This window comes from Felis catus, chromosome D4 (assembly GCF_018350175.1).
Source record: "Felis catus isolate Fca126 chromosome D4, F.catus_Fca126_mat1.0, whole genome shotgun sequence".
Classification (NCBI taxonomy): domain Eukaryota; kingdom Metazoa; phylum Chordata; class Mammalia; order Carnivora; family Felidae; genus Felis; species Felis catus.
In genome coordinates this window covers 87,007,008-87,026,652 of record NC_058380.1, presented here as the reverse complement: position 1 = coordinate 87,026,652, position 19,645 = coordinate 87,007,008, and the positions used below count along the sequence as shown (strand labels likewise).

The 19,645-nt window shown below is 53.9% G+C and overlaps 1 protein-coding gene across 10 annotated transcripts in view; it reads right to left on the bottom strand.

Moving 5' to 3' along the window:
* The window catches only part of SPTAN1 (spectrin alpha, non-erythrocytic 1), a 61,885-nt gene that overhangs the window by 4,094 nt on the left and 38,146 nt on the right, over window positions 1–19,645 (bottom strand). For 6 of the 10 annotated variants that reach the window (XM_019816634.3, XM_019816632.2, XM_019816637.3 and 3 more), the window contains 22 exons: window positions 19,342–19,486; window positions 19,053–19,234; window positions 16,803–16,902; window positions 16,445–16,642; window positions 16,200–16,346; window positions 15,407–15,510; window positions 15,159–15,321; window positions 14,733–14,747; window positions 12,780–12,911; window positions 12,465–12,602; window positions 11,347–11,451; window positions 8,971–9,179; window positions 8,158–8,278; window positions 7,818–7,939; window positions 7,322–7,454; window positions 5,623–5,721; window positions 3,527–3,686; window positions 2,837–2,913; window positions 2,071–2,280; window positions 1,475–1,771; window positions 944–1,056; window positions 515–532 (listed from right to left, as the gene is read on the bottom strand). In XM_019816634.3, the coding sequence (XP_019672193.2) occupies window positions 515–532; window positions 944–1,056; window positions 1,475–1,771; window positions 2,071–2,280; window positions 2,837–2,913; window positions 3,527–3,686; window positions 5,623–5,721; window positions 7,322–7,454; window positions 7,818–7,939; window positions 8,158–8,278; window positions 8,971–9,179; window positions 11,347–11,451; window positions 12,465–12,602; window positions 12,780–12,911; window positions 14,733–14,747; window positions 15,159–15,321; window positions 15,407–15,510; window positions 16,200–16,346; window positions 16,445–16,642; window positions 16,803–16,902; window positions 19,053–19,234; window positions 19,342–19,486 (2,988 nt within the window). The remainder of the gene's footprint in view (window positions 1–514; window positions 533–943; window positions 1,057–1,474; window positions 1,772–2,070; window positions 2,281–2,836; window positions 2,914–3,526; window positions 3,687–5,622; window positions 5,722–7,321; window positions 7,455–7,817; window positions 7,940–8,157; window positions 8,279–8,970; window positions 9,180–11,346; window positions 11,452–12,464; window positions 12,603–12,779; window positions 12,912–14,732; window positions 14,748–15,158; window positions 15,322–15,406; window positions 15,511–16,199; window positions 16,347–16,444; window positions 16,643–16,802; window positions 16,903–19,052; window positions 19,235–19,341; window positions 19,487–19,645) is intronic. The other 4 variants (XM_019816633.2, XM_019816638.3, XM_019816641.3 and 1 more) reach the window with 2 other exon arrangements.

Here is a 19,645-nt window from a genome sequence, read left to right as displayed (position 1 = left end):
GTATGAGGCACTGGGGGAGGGGCCAGTGCACAGCTGGGAACTCACTGTACCAGCCGAAGCTCCTACTTCCTGACCATGACCCCCTAGGAGCTAAAACTGGTCCCACCGGACACAAGGGGAAAAGAGGCAGAAAAGAAGTCCAGTAAAATCCCAACGGCTGAACAAGCACTGGGATTCTCAGAGGCTTTGGACTCCAGCTCTGGCCCTCTGGCTTGGTCACATTCCCTCCCTGAGAGGGCCCTTGGAATCTGAACAGGAAGGTGGGAGTGGCTCCCCTCCCCAGACCGCAAGCTGTCAAGGACAGTGGGCTGTGAGGCAAGGCACGCACTCCTTGGAGGGGGACGGGGACAGAGGTGGGGTGAGGGCGGGACAGGGGAAGTGCAGCCCGCCTTGGGCAGCAAGGCCCATCCTGGGATCCTCTGCAAGCCAGGCCACAGGGGGACAGAGGGCAGGGGACAAGCACAGGAGACACAACCACACCACGAGCCCGGAGAAATAAGAAGACAATATTAACCCATCGAGGAGATACGTTCTGTGCAGATGGGATCCAAGCAGCCGCAAGACAAGGTGGTGTCCAGACAGCAGCAATCGGGAGGTGGGGGACAGAGAGAGACACAGGAAAGAAAAGAAAAACAAAAGCAAGAACATCAGTACCTACACTGCACACGACCCTGTATCGTGAGGCCCTGATGTGCTGCTTAGGACCGACTGCCCACCACGCACAGTCCCACCCAACCCAGGACACCCCACAACTCAACCTTTGGGAACTCCGCCCACTCCTCTGGCTGGAGCCGGCCCAGCATACGCCCCTAACCCTTCCTCCCTCCCTCCGTCCCTCCCTCCCTCCCTTCCTTCCTGCCAGAGCGCCTCCACCTCCGGGGTTGCCCACAACGCGCCCTTCCCTGGAGCGGGGGATGGGGACGGGGAGCAGGGGCGACGGCACCTGGTCTCCTGGATCCACTGGTGGAATGCGTTGGCGTGCTGGGCGAACTCCTGCCGCAGCTTGTCGTTCTCCTCCTGCCGGCGCTGCTCCTTCTGCAGCTCCAGCTCCCGCTCCTAGGCCCGAGCGGAGGGGACGCCGTGTCACCGGTGCCCTCCTTCCGGGACTAGCTCCGGGGAGGGGTGGGGTGCCCTCGAGACGGGCCAGAGGCCTCAGAATTTCAGTTTTCTGAAGCCGAGTATGACCAGAGACCATTGCGCTGGGAGGCAGGGAGGACTGGATGTTGACCTCAACCCAAAGAGGGAAGCTGGCGGACATCTAGGGAGCTCAGAACCCTCAGTTCCCTGGCTCCTCGGAAACCACCCCCCGCCGCCCCCACGAACTCCAGCAAGAGGTGAGGGGAAGGCACTGATGGTCGGCCTCGCATGGGCTGCTGGCCAGCACCTGCTCCGGCTTCTGGAAGTGAGACCGACCCGCCAGCCCCCCAAGCCCCCGAGCTCGGGCTGACGGCTCTGGGCGGGGCGGCAGCGGCACCTTGATGATCTTCTGCAGGTTCCTCCACGTCTCCTCCAGGGCCTCCATGGTGAACCACGTGTAGGGGTTGGAGGCCACGCGGAAGCTCTTGATCTGGCGGTCCAGCTCGGCCAGCTGGCTGAAGTCGGCCTGCGCAGAGCTGAGGGATGAGCGGAAGGCGTCGTGGGCCTCCCGCAAGGCTCTGATCTCCTCCAGGGAGTTGCAGCGCACGGGGTCGGTCAGATCCTCCTCGGCGTTTTCAAACCAGCTGTTGAAGGCAGATGCCTTTTTGGCGAAGGTCAGGAAGAGGTCTTCCACCTGGGAGCAGAGCAGCCCAGCTCAGCACGGCCTCGAGGCTGCACGCGCCACGCTGGGGCCGGAGGCTGGGAAAGGCAGGGGTGCTTCTGGGCCGTCCGGGTGGAGCCGGTGCCCCCGCTTCTCCAAAGGCCTCCGACTTCCTCCCCTCACTGCACGTGAATGAGCAGCAGCCGCGGAGGCAAAGGTCCCCTTCTGCTAGGTTCAAGCCGACCCCAGGCCGCATGCAGAACGTCTGTGCGGCCGGCGGGCTTGCCCTGCGCGCCGGGCCGGCTGGGCTCCGCAGGGGCCCCGCCGCTTACCTTGCGGAAGTGACCCTGCGCCTCCAGCAGCTTCTTCTTCCGGGTGGCCGAGTTGGCCAGAAGCTGGCTCCATCTCTTCATGAGGGAGGCGTGCCGGGCCTCGATGGCCTTTGACTGAATGTGCTTGGCGGCCAGCAGCTGATCTTTGAGGGCAGTGATGTTGGCGATGCCCTCCTGCTGGAAGGCCTGCAGGCCGGCGTCAAAGGTTTCCTGGAACGAGGAGCTAACGGTAAGCCAATCTGTAGGGTTGGCAGGGACGCCGGAACCCGCCCTTTCTGGGGGCCTCAGCGCGACGGCACCAGAGCCTGTCTGGCCAGCCGCCCAAGCCAGACTGTCGGCCCAGAGTCCCCACCTTCTCCTGACAGCCTCCTGCCCCACAGGCAGATTGAGGTGTGGGGCTCCCTCTATGTGCCCCGCTCGCCCCACTACCTCCGCCCGGAACGAGCGTCTGCCTCCCCACCTGACTGCCTGCAGTTTACCCCTGGTGACCCAGCTGAGCCGCTCCCCTCTGGGAAGACCTTCCCCATCAGCCCTGGCTTTCTGGCACCCGAGTCAGACACCGCTGGGGTGTTAAGTCCACAGCACGCCCTGCCGTCGGGCCGGAGCACGGATGCCTGGTCTGGAAGCTCCCCGAGGACCAGAACCGCACCCTGCTCACTGCTGAGCCCCAGGGGGTTTCTCAGCGAGAGCTGCAGAGCACCAGCCGCCTGCAAGGACGCGCTATCTGCACACATTTCGGTCGGGCAACAAACGGGCCAAGACTGACCTGTTTGGTAAGGAGGGTCTGCACGGAAGACAGGTCGCGGCCATAATCGTCCGTCTTCAGGCTGTTCTCCTTCTCACCTGAGAAACCAAAAACGAGAAATAGGCCAGCCTTCTTGGTACAGTGAGGTGAATTAAGAAAACTGAGGCACGCTGTCACCCTGTGGATGTTTAAATCCCAATAACGCTAACAGCGGTCTCTGACCCCATGTCAGCCGGTTCCCACCTCCCTGCAGCCAGGCCCGTTCTCTAGCCGGGCCGGGACGAGGTCCTTCCAGCTCATCCTGGATTGTGGTTCAATTGTCGCTTAAGTGACAGCAACCACCAGGGTCACACAGGTCCCAGAGTCTGGTCCCCTCTCGCCCAGGAGCCGGACTGCACCCTGGGCCCGGGCAGCTAGGGGACAGCACAGCTGTGTGTCCGCTGCCGTGCCATTTTGTTTGTGCTGTGACGCCTGTCACTCCCTCCTGGGCTAAGGGTTTTTGCTTTGTTAACCCCTGTGCTGACCCACGGCCCCCGCCCTCGGCCTCAGGACACGGTGTCTTCTCAGACACCCCTGCAATAGATCCGTTTCTTCTCTGGAGAAGAAAACCAACTGCTGAGGAAACAGATGAGCTACGGCCCTGCAACAATCCTCCTGGCCGGGGAGGACGAGAAACTTGGGGCCAGGCTGGACGGGCCAGCACTCACTCACCGATCCAGGACTCCACCACGTCAGCCTTCCAGTTGAACTGAAGGAAGGCCGAGTTCTCATCAAGCTTTGCCTTCCTCTGGGCAGCGGCTTTCTCCAAGTCTGACACCTTCCCGTTCAAGCCCTTCATCTTTGAAGAGATGTTCTCCTCATGGTGATTGTTCTAGGCCACGGAGAGAAGGCACAGCCTGGTCGGCCTCACCCCCGGCCGCAGCCACCACACCCGTACCCTCCCCGCCCGCGAAGGCCCTCCAGGCTGGTGAGGCGGGCCGTGCGCCCCGCTGCCCTCCTCCGGGGGGAGGTACGGCAGGGAAGGCTTCTCCACGGGCAACACGGAGTAAAAGCCTTGAAAGGGGAATGCTGGCAATTCCACTCACAGGAAGGAGTTCTGAAGAAACACTGAGGAACGTGCCGAAATGTCACAATGATGTATTTGTTAGTTTGGTTTTTTTTTTTAAGTAAGGCTTCACACCCAGTGCAAAGCCTGAACTCGTGACCTTGAGATCAAGACCTAAGCTGAGACCAAGGGTTGAATGCTCAACCGACTGAGCCACCCCCTAACGAGGGAACCCCTCGTTAGCATTCTTGATAGCAAAAATGGAGAAAAAGCACAGATACTTCCAACTTACTACACATCCAAAAAAACGGCTACTATACACATGCAACAAAAACAACGTTCAGAGGGGCGCCCGGGGGGCCCCGTCGGTTCAGCATCGGACTCCAGCTCGGGTCATGATCTCACAGTTCATGAGATCGAGTCCCACGTCGGGCTCTGTGCTGACGGCTCGGAGCCTGGAGCCTGCTTCGGGTTCTGTGTCTTCCTCTCTCTCTGCCCCTCCCCTGCCTGCACACACTCTCTTTCTCTCTTAAAAATTAATATTAAAAAACAAATAAAAAAACCCAACAGTTCAGAAAAAGCGGACACTGACAATTCTTGGGCCCCAAACACTCAGATTCAGTCTTGGATAAACCGCATTTGAAACCATACACAAGTCAGCATAAAACGTAGAGAGACACTCAGGGAGGAAACAAAGACTGTTGCTGACAGCAAAGCACCGGGCTCCGCTGGAAGGCTGCAGAATATTCGCAGTCACGGCCCAGGCCACAAGAACAGAGAACACGCAGCGGGGCTGCGTGCGCGTGGAGATCGTCTGCAGGTCTCATCTCTGTTCATACGTGGTACGTTTCTGAAATCAGCTTTCCTGTTAGTTTATCGGCTCATAAGCGCAAGGGAGAGAAGCTCTGCAGTGAGCACGGACCTGAACATACTGCTACCTCCTACGGACCGGATCCCTAGTCTCAACCCCAGGCTTGGAGCAAATCCCGTGACGAGAAATCTTATCTACTTGTTGCGTTTGCAACAGGAAGCTACAGCTGTTGAAAGGTACTTGTCTCGTGGTACTGAACATCTGTCACCGCACCTAAGTGATCGCGTCACTAAGTCGCGACCAATGGCAGCACCGCGCCTAGTCTGGAGCGCCAATACGCAAGTGACCTGACTTCACTGCTGGTGAGAAAGCCCAAGACCCCTCCCGTCTGCCCTCCCTCAAGGGCTGCCGGACCGAAATAAACCTCGTGATTTTAACACATTTGTTTCTAAAACATCCTGGACGCAGCCAGGCTTCGCAGTGCGACGTACGTTGACGGAACTGGACCTATCCTATCCAGGGGAGGCTGTACGTGCGGAGGGGTCAGGGAGGTGAGGCATGCAGACCTCGCTGGTGATCGATCCTTCTGGTGGCTTTATTTTTCTTGCATTTTCTAGTACTTCTGTAAAGAGCTTGTACCTCCCAAGAAAAACTGAGAGAGCCGCTACGTGGGAATGCCAATGTCGCAGAAAGACCATCAGGGATGCTTCTCTGCTTAACAAAGGCAGGGAATGTAAGTGCTGTAGAGTAACTTTACCAACTGGCTCCGGAAAGGGGGAGAACACCCGACCAATCATATAACCCTTCTCTTCTTTATGGAATACGGGAATGGAATTGCTACCAGTCTCTATGCAAAAACCTTTCTTGGGGGAATATTCCAGCAGATGGACTTTGTGTGGGCACGCATCCCTCGTGTGGAAAATGAACATTTTACAGGCAGGCCAGGCTCACCTTCTTAACGAGGTCTTGTCCGTTACTGCAGACGTCATTCACACGGTCCTTGTGCACAGTGAAGTCTGTCTCAAAAGCTTCGTGTTTCTTTAGTAAGCCCTGGAGTGGAAGCAGAAAGGCCAGCTGCCGAGGGCCTGGCATGTGCCAGTACTGGGCAGGGGACACAGAGCACAGAGCTGTAAGCCACCTGACCTCACATGCGTCCCGGTCTAGCTGGAGGCTGAGGACACAGGGACCGATGTTAACAGGTAATTATCAAGGTGGTAAGACCATGATGTGGCAAGTAACTGGCAGCGCAGGCTGAGCTTGAGAAGGGACGTCAGGGAAGGCCTTACTGAAGGGGTTAACTCCTGCTAATCGGCCACTACAGCATCCCTCTTTCCCTTACAAGACCACACAGAAAGCACTAAACCCAACACAAGCTTAAGACACACCCAACCAAATGGGGACTCTCAGGCTAAGGTTTCCCCTGGGTTCAGCTCCTAAGCGACCTTCCAAGTCTCCCTCCCTGGGTACAAGTGAAGGGGCGGAGACAGGGCCTCTGCACAGGCCCGGACCGTGCAGAAGACAGACAAACCCTTTCCTCCGTCTAAACCACCCGAATAGGGCACCCCCTCTGAGAACGTGGCTCGGGGGCTACCCAGACTCTTGGGAACGCAAACTCTGTCTCCACGGCTGGTGGCCCAGATCCGGGAACTTCCGACCAGAACGTGTGGCTCCTCCCAGCAAGAGGGGAGGCGTTTATCCAGCCCGTGGCCCTGGCCTGCTTGCCACCATGTGGCGTGGATGGTGTCATGTGATGCCTGGGGCTAAGCCTCGAAGCTTCCACCTCTGCCACTTTGAATGCTGCCTATGGCCGCTGGGCAAGGCAGCTGGAGGGAGGCGAAAGGAAGGGAACAGAGATGTGCCAGCCGCCAGGGACACTGTCGTGGTTCCTTGGCCCACAGCCCCCACCTTGGGGCTGTGTGAGGGGCCCCACTCGAAAGTGGTACAACCACGGATAACAAGCCGCTGCTGCCTGTATGACTGTGACACGGCCACAGCCACCCGTGTGCTCAGGGTGTGGGCTCGTGTGTCCCCTGAAAACAAGGGCGTCCTAATCCCTGGCACCTATGAACGTGGAACTGAGGTCTCTGCAGACGCAGGTATAACCAAGTTCACATGAGGTCACTGGGGCGGGACCTAATCTAGCAGGATTTGTGTCATTTAAGAGGGAAATTTGGGCACAGACACAGCCGGAGAGAAAGCCATGGGAAGACAGACACAGAAGGAGAGCCACGTAGAACAAGCAGGTTGCAATTCTACTGCCACGAGCCAGCCAGGAATGCCAGGGAGAAGCTAGAAGAGGCAGGAATGGCCTCCCCTCAAAGTTTCAGAGAATGAGGTTCTGATGCACCTTGATTTCAGCCTTCCAGCCTCCAGAACCACAGGCCCATAGATTCCTGCTGCTGTACGCCCCAAGCTGAGGGCCCCAGGGGACCAATGGGCACCAATAACCCGTGGAAACGGGGCCCCCTGACCGACCATGGGGCTCTGGTCACCAGGGCTGGCGGCCAGGGCAAATTTGTCCAGAGGGGCAGGGTCTCTCGCATGAGGTGGGAGGACTGAAACCAACCAGCGAGACCGTGACTGCTGGCCGAGAGCTCTCCCGGCGTGAACACAGCCACTGAACAAAGCAGCAGGCGCCAGCTTCTCTGACCTGGATCGCAGCAAGAGTGTCTCCGTAATCCTCACTGGCTACCAGGGTCATTTTCTCATTGATCCAGGCTTCTTCCTCCTCCACGTTGGCTACAAACTGCTGATACTCCAAGGACTCCTCCAGCCGCTGGCCTCTGATTACAGGAAACGGAAAACAATCAGCCATTGCCACTAACTTCAATTCTGATAGCTAACATCTGCTTACAAATATTCACACGTGCGGGACATAAATGGTTCCGTCAGGCCCTCTGCGTAACATGCAGCAGAGATAGTGTTGTTCAAACGTGAAATTTGGGAACCACGTGCTGGGTTCAGATCCACATCGTGGGACGAGCTGAGCACGGGCCTGTCGGAAGGGGCTCTGAATGAGCCAGCTGCGGTACTTGCACACCCAAGAAAAAGGTCCAGGCGGTGGCAGGAGGGCCCAGAAGCTCTGAGCCCGGCCTTGCACGCTGCACCCACGTGCGGGACACGCGCGCCTTCCTCTGGCCGCTGACCTGGCTGCCGCCAGCTGCTTCAGCTCCTTCCAGTGCTCCACGAACTGGGCCAGACGCTGCTGAATCTCCTCCTTCCCAATGGTGTTGTCATCAGACAGCTTCTTCCCAGTGTCCAGGACACCCTGAAGGGCGAGAAGGATTAGATCGACAGCTATCATCTGCTTCTAGACGCATCCAGGAAAAACCTCAGCATCACATCCGCAACTTTCTTCCAGGTTTGGAACGAGGGGTCATAAACACCGTAGGCCTCAGTGAAATGAATGAGAGCAAAAGATTTCTCTGCACGTCCCCAGGGCCCACGCAGCCCCCGCCACCGTCTCGGCCGGAAGAGGTCCCTCACCTGAATCGCAGGCTCGTGTGCAGCCAGTTCTGCCTCCAGCCGCTTGTGCTTCTTCCTCAGGTTCTGGACGCCTGTTAGGTCCCGGCCGTAGTCCTCGGAGCTCACCAGCAGCTTCTTCTCCCTGGACACAAACAGGCACTCTGCACCTCCCTGTCTTCAGCTGGACAGGTCGGTCGCGAGCTGTGAACCTACATACGCTACGATGTCCTCTGCCTACGTTTACCCCTCTCTCCACAGAAATCCTTGCCAGTGTCCTGGGAGACGAAAGCCTCTATTTCCCAAACGAAGAGTGTCCACGTATGTATCTAGGAGCACCTACGCGGTGTCGCCCTGTCAATCCTACTTCACCAAGTGTGCACACATCACACGTAGAAATACATAAAGATACGGATGGAATTTTTTAAGGAAGCGAGGAACAGGAGACAGGATTTTGTCCTTAAATAACGGTGTGTTTACATAAAGCTACAGCAACTTTGTGACAGGGTAGGAATGACAAACAAAATCCTTCCTTCAAGGACTGATCCTGCTGGGCGATCAGGCTGTCGTCTCCGGAGGGGCAGTGGCCAAGTTCCCCAGGGATCCCAGCGCAGCTGTGAGGTGCTGCCACCACCCAGAGGCCATGGATGACCCTGTCACAGCACACCTGGGTGCCAGGAGAGGCCCGGCACGTTCTGCCCCACTTCCCCGGAGAGGGTGAGACCTCGTGGCCAGGCGGTCCGGACACCCGCCCCGCCTGTGGCTCCCAGTGCCTGCCACCCGAGGCTCAGCGGGCGTCCCGGAGGACTCAGAATGGGAAGCCCCAGGGACACGTACTTGATCCAGGACTCCTCATCATCCATGTCCCGGAAGAACTGGTGCAGGCGATGGGATTCATTCAGCTTCGCTCGCCGGGAGGCCGCCATGCTCTTGATCTTCTGGAAACGACTGTTGATGGTGTCCCGCTTGTCCTTCACTTGGGACGTGTCGAAGGCGCTGCTGGTCATCAGGCTGTCTGCTTGGCTGTTCAGGTCCTTCAGGCGATCCTGGGGCAGGGGACACAGCAGGAGGGGTGAGAAACCTGGGTTTCCCGTGACCATCTTCACAGGTTGTGCAGTACCGACGATGCCAAAGTGCAACACATGGGGCCCTGGAGCTCTAAGGGATCAAAACTACTTTTTTAATGACACAAAGACATTTATACGCCCCTTTCGCTGCGTGGATGTTTGCACCACGATACAACGGTGGGGGGGGGGGGGGGACGGTGCAGACGCCTCGGCTCAAGGCCGTACCAGCAGGAATCCCATCCTTCCTGGGCGCGCGCTTTCCCTTAGGGGCATCCTTGTAAAAGCAGAAGTTGTTAGTGTCATTAAATATCCATCTTGGAGTAGAGGCCACTTTTAACGTCCTGTGTGACCAAATACTTCTGCCACGTACTCCGGCTCGAGGACCGTCCTGCAAAGGAGCACGTGTCGTGAGCCCAACTAGCTGCTACTTCACAGGCCGTCATTTTCATGCAAAAGCACGATGAGCAGCAAACCACGATCATCCAGACGTCGGTATCTGACAAATACTTGTCGAGAACAAAGCAAACACTGTCACTTTCGGGAAGACGGAGTTTGCTGTGACTGATAAACCCGAACTTTCATGTGAAAATGAGGATTCCGGTAGCTGCACGTTCACCTCCACAAGCTCGACAGCTGCTCGATCTGTGAAGATTTTCCCGTTGAGACTGGCTTTGATGTCAGCAGACGGCACATGTGATATCACATAAAAAAACGTGCCAGCGTTTACAAGTCCTGCATAACTCAGAATGTTTTCCAAACGATCTTGTAACATCACGCATGGGTAAAAAACAACAACAACAACAAAACCAAAAACCAAAAAAAAAAACCTTTCTAAGTCCAAGATGGACCCATGGATTTTAATATTAAATGGTATGAAACACTGATCGATAGAGTTTCAGAGTCCACTTTGCAACTCACCTTTACACAACTAGCATGTACGGAGTTTGGTGTTAGAGTATCTGTCATCACCTGGATTAAAACACCGTTTCCCTTCCCTAACTCCCTGTGGGACGCTGTGTTTGCCCCGTGTCTGACACACTCCCATAAACTGAATTCAGAAGCAGCTACAAGAATCCAGCTGTACTCCATTAAGCCGGACATTAAAGAGATTTGTAAAAATAAGGCCAGTGCCCCTCTTCTGTTTTTTTGGTTTTGAAAAATACAATTATCATCCATAAAGCATGTTACTCATCATGTTAGGGGCGCCTGGGTGGCTCAGTCGGTTAAGCATCTGACTTCAACTCAGGTCATGATCTCACAGTCCGTGAGTTCGAGCCCCACGTCGGGCTCTGTGTTGACAGCTTGGAGCCTGGAGCCTGCTTCAGATTCTGTGTGTGTGTCTCTCTCTCTCTGACCCTCCCCTGTTCATGCTCTTTCTCTGTCTCAAAAATAATATTAAAAAAAAATTTTTTTAAGAATGTTATTCGTGTTAATTTTTCATGAGCTCATTATTACTTTAGGTAAATAAACTCGTTCTCAGTTTTATTCTTTTTCATTTTGAAATAATTACAGACACACAAGAAGCTGTAAGAGCAGTACAACTTCTCCACCTGATCTCAGCCAAAGGGCCGAGAAGTGATAAAGCAGTACAACTTCTGTCTGTCCCTCATCCAGCTTCTCCCCACGGTAGCAGCGACCACGGCGTGCTAGCAGAGCTGGGACGTGACCCTGGCGCCGTCCACGTGTGTCTCTGGGAGTGCAAGTACCTTCCACGTAATTGGACCCTACGTGCAGATTCACGTAACCCAAAGCAAGAGCCATTGTTCCGTGAGCACAAAGGAACTTCTCTGTCCCTTCCTCGTTTGCTGCACCCCACCCCTGTGCCTAACTCCTGGAGACTGCTGCTCTGTTCTCCATTTCTGATTTTGTCATTTTGAGGATGACAAAAAGCCCTTGAGACTGCTTTTTTTTTTTTTTTTTTTTTTATGTAACTTTTAAAACGTGATTAATAACAACAAATATGGACAGACAAAACCCACATAAACTTCCCAGGGCACCTTCAATCATAGTGCTGGGCATAAAATGGCCCTGAGGCCACACACTTGAGATCGAGGCTTCAGCTGCCAGACATCACACTCCTTCCCCCAGTGTGCCAGTTCCAGCACAGCTGTGTCCCCGATAGGGTGCCACCGCCCCCTCTAGTCACCTCATGGGCAGATATGTCAGCCTCCAGCAGCTGGTGCTTCTTCAGCAAGTTGTTCACAGAGGCCAGGTCTTTGCCGTAATCCTCAGATGCCAGAAGGGCCTCCACCTGGGGGTGAAACACAAAAGTGGGGGCTACCGTGTGGTGCCCAGCACTATATGATGCGTTGAGTGTTCCGGAAAACCCAGGACGCCCGGCTGTTCGGCCACGTCTCTGGACAGCTGCCAACGTGTCAATCACAGGTTACTGCTATTACGGCGACTCTGCTTGTACCGGCCCGTGCGGCCTGACTCCTTCTCCCTCCCTGTCAATCAAATGCAGATTCGAGAGCCTAGGACTTGAAATACTACAGCTATAGGGTCATGGAGCCTTCACCGAGGCACAGGGGCCAAGTGAACAGCAATCCCACCTCGAGGAACCTCCCCCGAGGGAAGAACCGGCAGGAGGAACAAAGATTAATGTACAAAGGCGTTCAGTGCAGATGTCCCACCACAAAGCCGGGAACACCTGAGCGTCCAACAGCGTGGCAATGATAAAACCACGGCACAGCTGTGATGGACTCATGCAGTTATTCCAACGTTTAAGAAGACTCTGCAGTGACTTAGAATAGCACGCCCAACACGTACTAACGAGAAATGACATCGTGAGCTCAACTATATATAAAAATACAGCGACGCTAATGTTCACGGAAATACATACAGATGAGAGACAGATGTTACTAGTGGTCTCTAAAAATTTTGATTTATTTACGCTTCCCTTACTTCCCGAATTTTCTACCAACTCTGGCCTCCTGACCTAACTGCTACTTTGGTTTCTATCTGGGCACAGACTCATCAGGGCTGCCAGCCACAGAGACCCCATCATCACTGTCTATCTGCCTTCCCTACAGAGAGGAGTGAGCTACAGCCCAGTTCCCACCACACACAAGCTCTTCTTGTCGCCTTCATTCTCTCTGCTAATAAATCCCCTAAAACACACACCTCTTATCTGATAATGAAGATTTCTGTGAAAAGGGGCAACCAGGGGAGCCCTGCCCTGTCACGGTCTGGGGCTTACTGACTGGCCCGTCATCCCAAACAACCAGAAATCCTCCAATGGTGGGAAGGAAAACCTGCCATTACCTCGGACAGCCAGAAGTCAAAGTCCTTGATTCCGGTGTTGAAGTTCTGCTGCTTGTTGGCCTCTTTCAGTTTCTGGCTCTTTTCAGCTGACTTCTGCACCAGGAACTGCCACTGGTCTGCTAAGGCCGCCAGACGGGCCTGGGGAAGAGAAAGGAGCCATGGGAGATGCTAAGCCACGGAGAGCAGCACCCTCTCCTGAAGCCGAGTGACTGGCGGAGAGGGCGCCATTCTCCCAACGTTGCCCACCTGTAACGCGCACAACTCAGTTTACGCACTTAGGACTGTGTTTCAAAGTCATCGTCACCCCCACCATACCTTGACAGCGTCCTCGCTGCCAGCACAGGCCCCGCGCTCGATGAGGGAGTTGCCCGTGTCGATGACACCGCGGATCCGGTCGGCGTTGGCGTGTAGCTCCGCCTCGAAGGCCTGGTGCTTCTGGTGCTTGCTCTGAAACACCAGAAAGACCGCCTTTCAAAACCAGGTCCTGCTCGGTCGCTTCTTTTTCAGGGATGAGGGATTGTCAGGAAGAAGGGAAAGTGGTAGAAAGCTGAAAGAACTGGGGGCAAATGACGTTTTTTAGTGACGGCAGACACCGAATTTTGGACGTATTTTAGGGCTCAGTGTTGGGAGTTTGGCAGAAGGTCTGCGCCAGGAGAAGAAACGAACCCGCTCAGGAGTAGGTGAATTGAGTCAGTTCTTAAACCAGCTGGACTGGCTATCTGGGAGCGAAGTCCTAGATTATATACTTTTGAACATTCTATATAAATCAGCAACAGGCAATTGCAACGTTTCATTTACTCGGACATCAATTTCTCTCCACGGCCTTCTCCTTAGCACACAGAGCATCTACCAGATAACACACATCTGGCCCGCTCCTCCTGCAAGGCCGAGATCACTCTAGACGGTCAGGCTGACCCTCCACTGACAGAGAAGAATCCATAGCTGCTGTAGGCTGTGGCTTTGCTGCCTTCTCACGAGGTAGCTGACATTAATCAAAACTTGTGAATACAGTCAACATCCAAGCTTGACAGTAGCTAGCAATTTATTTTTGCCAGGAAAAGAGAGGGCCGGGAGAATGACGGGCTCCTGATGCTGGGGCTGGAAGGGATTATTAAGAATGCACAGAGAGGGGCGCCTGGGTGGCTCAGTTGGTTAAGCGTCTGACTCTAGATCTCGGCTCAGGTCATGATCTCACGGTCTGTGAGACGGAGCCCTAGGTCAGGATTCTGTCTCTCTTCTCTCTCTGCCACTCCCCACCCTCTCAAAATAAATAAACAAACTTAAAAAAAAATCCACAAAGAAACAGAAGGTCTAGGAAACACCACAAGGAACAGTGCAAGGACACAGCTGTGGCACAATTCTGGGTGAGAAAGGGAGGGTCCAGGGGAAGGTATTATTTGGGGGAAAAAACTAAAACACAAAAAACAGCACGGTCGGGGAAGGATTCTGCATCAAATGTTTCATTTCAGGGGCAGGAACTGTCAAAGGGTGGAGCCGCTGGGCTGGCGCAACGCGGCGCTTATGTCGAGGTGGCTCCTTCACGGACTCCGGTGCCTGAGCCCCGGCTGAGACCGAGAAGGGTCCAATCCCTCCTGACCTCAGTCCAATTCCCCTCCTCTGTTTCTCGCTCCCATCACTCCTCAAACCCCACCTATTCTGTTTCTTCATTGCTTCCATCTGTTCACAGAGACGTCTGAGCTACATTTGGACTGAAAAATCCCCGTCACTAACCCCGAGTAATCATGTCCCCCTTCTTCCTTAACCTCTCACCCCTGGTCCCTGTTAGATTTGGAAGCAGATCATCTGCTTCTGTGTGGCTCTTTAACTGTCCCTCTCCAGGGACCAGCACCTGTGGATGGCAGCTTGGGTGCGTCAGAAAACACACTGCGCTACAGACTCCATGCTCTCGGCCTCCAAGAACCGTGAGCACGAGTCTACACAGACAAAGCTGATTATTATTATTATTTTTTTAAAGAAGTGCCTCTGGAAAGACAGCGGTTAACTACTGCCCCCAAATCAAACATTGCACAGAATGTGCCTAAGTGACACATGGGGAGAGGGAAGGGGGCGCAGGGCTGCAGGCTCATTAGGACAGAGAAAGCCACATCCCACAGGGACACCTGATGGAGTGTGATGGATCATTAGAAATGAGAAGCATGGGTGAGGAGACACGAGTGACTGCGGGTGGCCACAACAAGGATCTACGCAGAAGGACACAAACACTGGAGCGCATTTAACTAAAACTCTTTTAAAAAATTAAAAACTTACCAGCAGCTTGGAAAGCTACAAAAATAGATTAAAACAACAAGAGTTCAGTACACTGAGGTGAACGCACATCTCGGCCCTTAAACAGCAGCTCATTTTGCTGTCACACTTGCCCTGGGAAAGCTCAGCCTTTGGGGCGAACAGGAGGGGACCCAGCAGACTTTTCAGAGCTGACACGGGGCTTCAGAGCCTTCAGAGCTGATAGGCTTCCATGGGGAAACATGAGGAAAGCCCTTTCTCGCGTCTGAGAGTCTGGTGACCCTCTTCCACTGGCTCAGCTTCTTAGAATAATTTTCATCGGCTCCAGCACAGACACAGAACCGGTTTTCTAGGCACAGCCTCCTCTTCAAGGCGCCTCCTCTAACAAAACCTACCCCGTTCACTGACGCGGGCCATCGCAGAGACGAGCGGCCGTTTGGACCTGCTCACCTGGATGTTGGTGGGGTCCTTGTATGACTCATCACTCGCGGTCTGTAATTTCTCGCTGATCCAAGCCTCGATCTCATCCACGTCCCGGCTGAACTGCTGGAGCGTCTGCGATTCTCCCAGCTTTGATCTCTTCTCAATCATCTGGGCTTTTAGGCGTCGCCACCTGACCGAGTGAAACCGAGCCCAAAGGTGAACCTCCCTCAGAATGGGACAGGCCGGGAGGCCGGTCAGCACCATGCGACACCCACCTGTCCAAAACCTCGTTGCGCCGACTGGAGATGTCGCCCTTGGCATAGTGGCCGGCGGCAATGAGCTGGTCAGCAAAGGACTGGAGGGCGGCGATCTTCTCTTCCTGGCGGCAAACAAAGGCGGGAGGTCAAGGTGGGTGGGACGGCCCAGACTGGACCGCAGGTCTTGCGAAGAGAATGGTTACTCTTGGGTGACTGGGAACTCGCTGTGGCAGGATCAGAATACACTGACACTTTAGAAGGCGAGTAAAAGGCCAGAAGAAAGCTTGATTTCGACCATTACGAGAGTAGAGTTTAACTCAAGAAGACGCCAGGTCACACTGGGGACAGGAGCTACGACACCAGAGAATGTCACACACAGAATCAAACTGGTGGGAAAAAGGAGTCAGATTTCAACAAGATGAGTTATAAATCGAGGTTCCTGTCTTCCTGAGTTGTTTCTGTTCACGCATTCTCTTTCCTTACTACACGTTATAAATTTCCTCTCTGTGGCATCCCTGTTAAAACCTCAGAAATACCAGAATTTATATACCTAAGTTTTAAAAACCATTTTTCTGTGTGCCCTTTTCCCTGGACAATACAGGTATCTGTTGGAGGTGTAGAGAGGACGGTTCTTCCTTTGTATATTCGATATCAAGTATTCCAATTTAAGGCAGGGGCCAAAACTGTGACTCACCCAAGTCAGTGACTAGTTTTTATTCTAGTCGTTATTACAGAAAGGAAAATAAGCCAACAAAGAGAGACGACCATCTGGAAAAATCTACATTTAGACCTGAAGGTACAAAGGCCTCACCTGCACATTAATTGCTTTGTCGAAGTCCTCGTGTTTTTTGATCAGAGCCTCCACGCTGTCCAGTGAGTCTCCCTTGTCCTCAGTATTCAAGAAGGCCTCCCGGGCGGCCATCCAGTTCTCAGCTTGCTCGCAGTCCCGATGAAACAGCTACAGAAGGGGAGGCAGGTGGGAAGATGGGGCCTCTGGCAGTGAAACCTCGGCCAGAAAGCCCGTGGCAAACAGGGCGTGATGGCCCTCACACGTACCTGCAGTTCAAGGCACTGATCCAACATCATCCTGCGCTGAGCCCAGGCCTTCTCCAGACCTGCACGCTCCCGATCGAGAATATCCAGTTTCTCCTTGACCTCTGGGCTGGCATAGTGCCCATGAGCCAACAGCTGCTGCCCAAACTGCTCAAATGCCTGGAAAGTGCCAGCCCTGGCATCAATTTCCGTTCGGTGCTCCTGCCAAGAGGAGGGAAGGGGTTAGATAACCCGCTCTAGATGCCCACCGTCGTGTCAACCACTGACTCACAGTGAAGGGTGGTGCTGGTGGCAGAGGCAAGGTCTTCCCGGCCCTGCAGTGCTACCTCCTTTCTGCTGCTCGGCCGGCAGGTCCACCTACCTGGTGTCGCTCCAGCAAGGCTTCAGCTCCGGTGACATCCTTGGCGAGCTCGTCTGAGGACACCAACCCTCGTATTCCATTGATCCAAGACATGAGGTCCCTGGCAAGCAGACCCACAGAGAAATGGCTATTATATTACCTGGCAAGTAGGCTTTCTGCCCAGGAAAAAAGAGCCACGCCACTCTGGTCTCAGAACATTATTCAGGGTGAACTAGTTAACCCACTGAATGATTATTCAGGGCTAACTAGTTATCTACGAACTAGCCAATCTACTGAATGGCTAACTAGTTCATCTACATCTCTGGGCATATTTCAAATCCTCTTGTTCGTCTTACTGAGACATTAAGAAAAACTGAAAGACAAAAAAAAAAAAAAAAAATCAAGCGTTCCTCAGAAGACAATGAACGAAGTTTGTAACTCAGATCTTCTGTTTCTGCAGAGGAACAGTTTCTAACAGAGACAACAGCTATGGTTAAGTTTTCCAGATGAAATCACTCTTCTTTGAGCCCACAGCTGTCCCAGGCCTCTGCACATGCTGAACCCAGGTTCTTACTGATGTCCGCACACGAGGGTGCAAAAATCAATGTGTAAAGGCACAGGTCCTAGGCTTCCTTCGATAAAATACACCCACAAGAGGCAAATCCACAGAGATGGAAAGCAGACTCAAGGAGAGGGGAATGGGGAGTGATTCCTCAGGGGGTTTGGGGTATTCGTCTGGGGTAGTGCAAACTGTCAAAACTACAGAGAGCTGGTAGTGGTATAATGCTGCAAACACACTCATTATCAATGAACTATATACGCTTTAGAATACGTAACCGTATGGGGGCATCTGGGTGGCTCAGGTCATGATCTCATGGTTAATGGGTTCAAGCCCTGCATTGGGCTCGCTGCTGTCAGCTCAGAGCCTTGAACCTGCTTTGGATCCTCTGTACCCCTGCTTTGGCTCTCTGCCCCGCCCCCACCAGTGCATGCTCTCTCTCTCCCTCCCTCTTTCAAAAATAAACTTAAAAAAATTGTAACTCGGGGCGCCTGAGTGGCGCAGTCGGTTAAGCATCCGACTTCAGCCAGGTCACGATCTTGCGGTCCGTGAGTTCGAGCCCCGCATCAGGCTCTGGGCTGATGGCTCAGAGCCTGGAGCCTGTTTCCGATTCTGTGTCTCCCTCTCTCTCTGCCCCTCCCCCGTTCATGCTCTGTCTCTCTCTGTCCCAAAAATAAATAAAAAACATTGAAAAAAAATTAAAAAAAAAAAAAAAAAGAAAATTGTAACTTTATGTTATGTGACCTTAGCCTCAAAAAAAGAAAAAAAAAAAAAAAACCAAAAAACCCAACTCCTGCCAGAGAACTGCCTGCCCTCTCCTATCTGTATACAGGAAATGCCTAGATAAAATACACATGTACACGCACGCAGGTATGTGTGCAAGACCCTCATTAGCACAAAAGCATGCCACAAAAAAAACACCTGTCCTGAATGGGTGCCAGGGACCAAGTCATAGATCACCCACCAGTGGAGCGCTACGTAGTCTTAAGACAGGTCCCAGGTCATGGGAGATTCTGCTAGACAAGTGGTCTGGACTTCTCAAAACCATCAGGGTCATCAAAGTGCAGAGGGATACTGTTCTAGGTTAAGGAGACCATTCTATCACTGCAACAGTAATTCTCAACTGGATCCTGGACCAAAAAATAAACCCTGGCTACTGAGTACACATTTGAGCCAACGTGGAGAAACTGGACGCGGACCGGATTCAATACTGCTGGACTGGACTGGGTTAGACCGTGGGGTGGAGGACAGATGTGCGGTGAACAGGAAACCCTTGTTTGCAGGAGACACAGGTCCAGGCACTTAAAGGTAAAGAAAGGGCCACGGATTTGCAACCGACTTTCAGGTGGGCCAGCAAGACAGAGTAATGTGTTTGGAGGTTAAGCCGAAGTCGTAAGAACTTCACTGGTGACTACAGATGAAGGATGTCATCCATGTTCACTGCTTCAGGCTATTTTTCTACAGCCTTGAAATTTCTCTAAATAAAACGACTGGAAGACACTAAGGTACATCTCTCCTCTGAAAGATTCGTCTGAGGAAGAAACAGAAGAGGGTCTGGCGGGAAATGGGGGAGAGATGGCGTGCATGTGCACATCCTAGACCGGGAAGCGGACACTTATTTTTTGACTTGCTGTCATCTGCTAGTTTGAGGGCTGCACATCAGCCACGGAGCGCTTTCCCAACGAGCACACAAACGCTTCTCCGCTCCGTACCGGAAGTCACTGAGGAAGCGTTGTAGGTCATGGGAGTCGCCCAGCTTGGCCTTACGCTGGTCCGCGCGCTTTCCCAGGCTGCTCCACGCCTGGTCCAGCTCGGTGCACTTTTCCTGCAGGTCCTCGGCTGACTCGGGGTGGGACTGGATCAGGCGCTCGGCTGTCTCCCCCAGGGAGTTGACCTACGGGAACAAGGTGGAGGGATGGCAAGTGAGGGAGCCGTGCTCTGCCTGGCGGCAGCTGTGCTCCACCTGGGGCCAAGACATCAGAGGGCACTGCCACCTCTCACCTTGTCGCCGAGAGCCGCCAGATCTCTCTCGAAGCCCTCGTGCTTGCGCTGTAGGGCCTGGACGCTGGCCAGATCGTGGCCGTAATTGTCTGTGTTGAGAGCCTGATTCTTCTCTTCAATCCACTCTTTGGTTTCGTCGGCATCTCTGAGGGGAGACACACAGGCAGTTAACGACCGCTGAGCACGGCTGCCCCGAGTACAGGACGAGACAGGAAACGGATTTAGCTGTGGTGCCTGGACACCAGTGGCTGCCATGAAAAACTCTAAAAGAGCAGAAGAACACACGGTCATTCGCTCACTCACT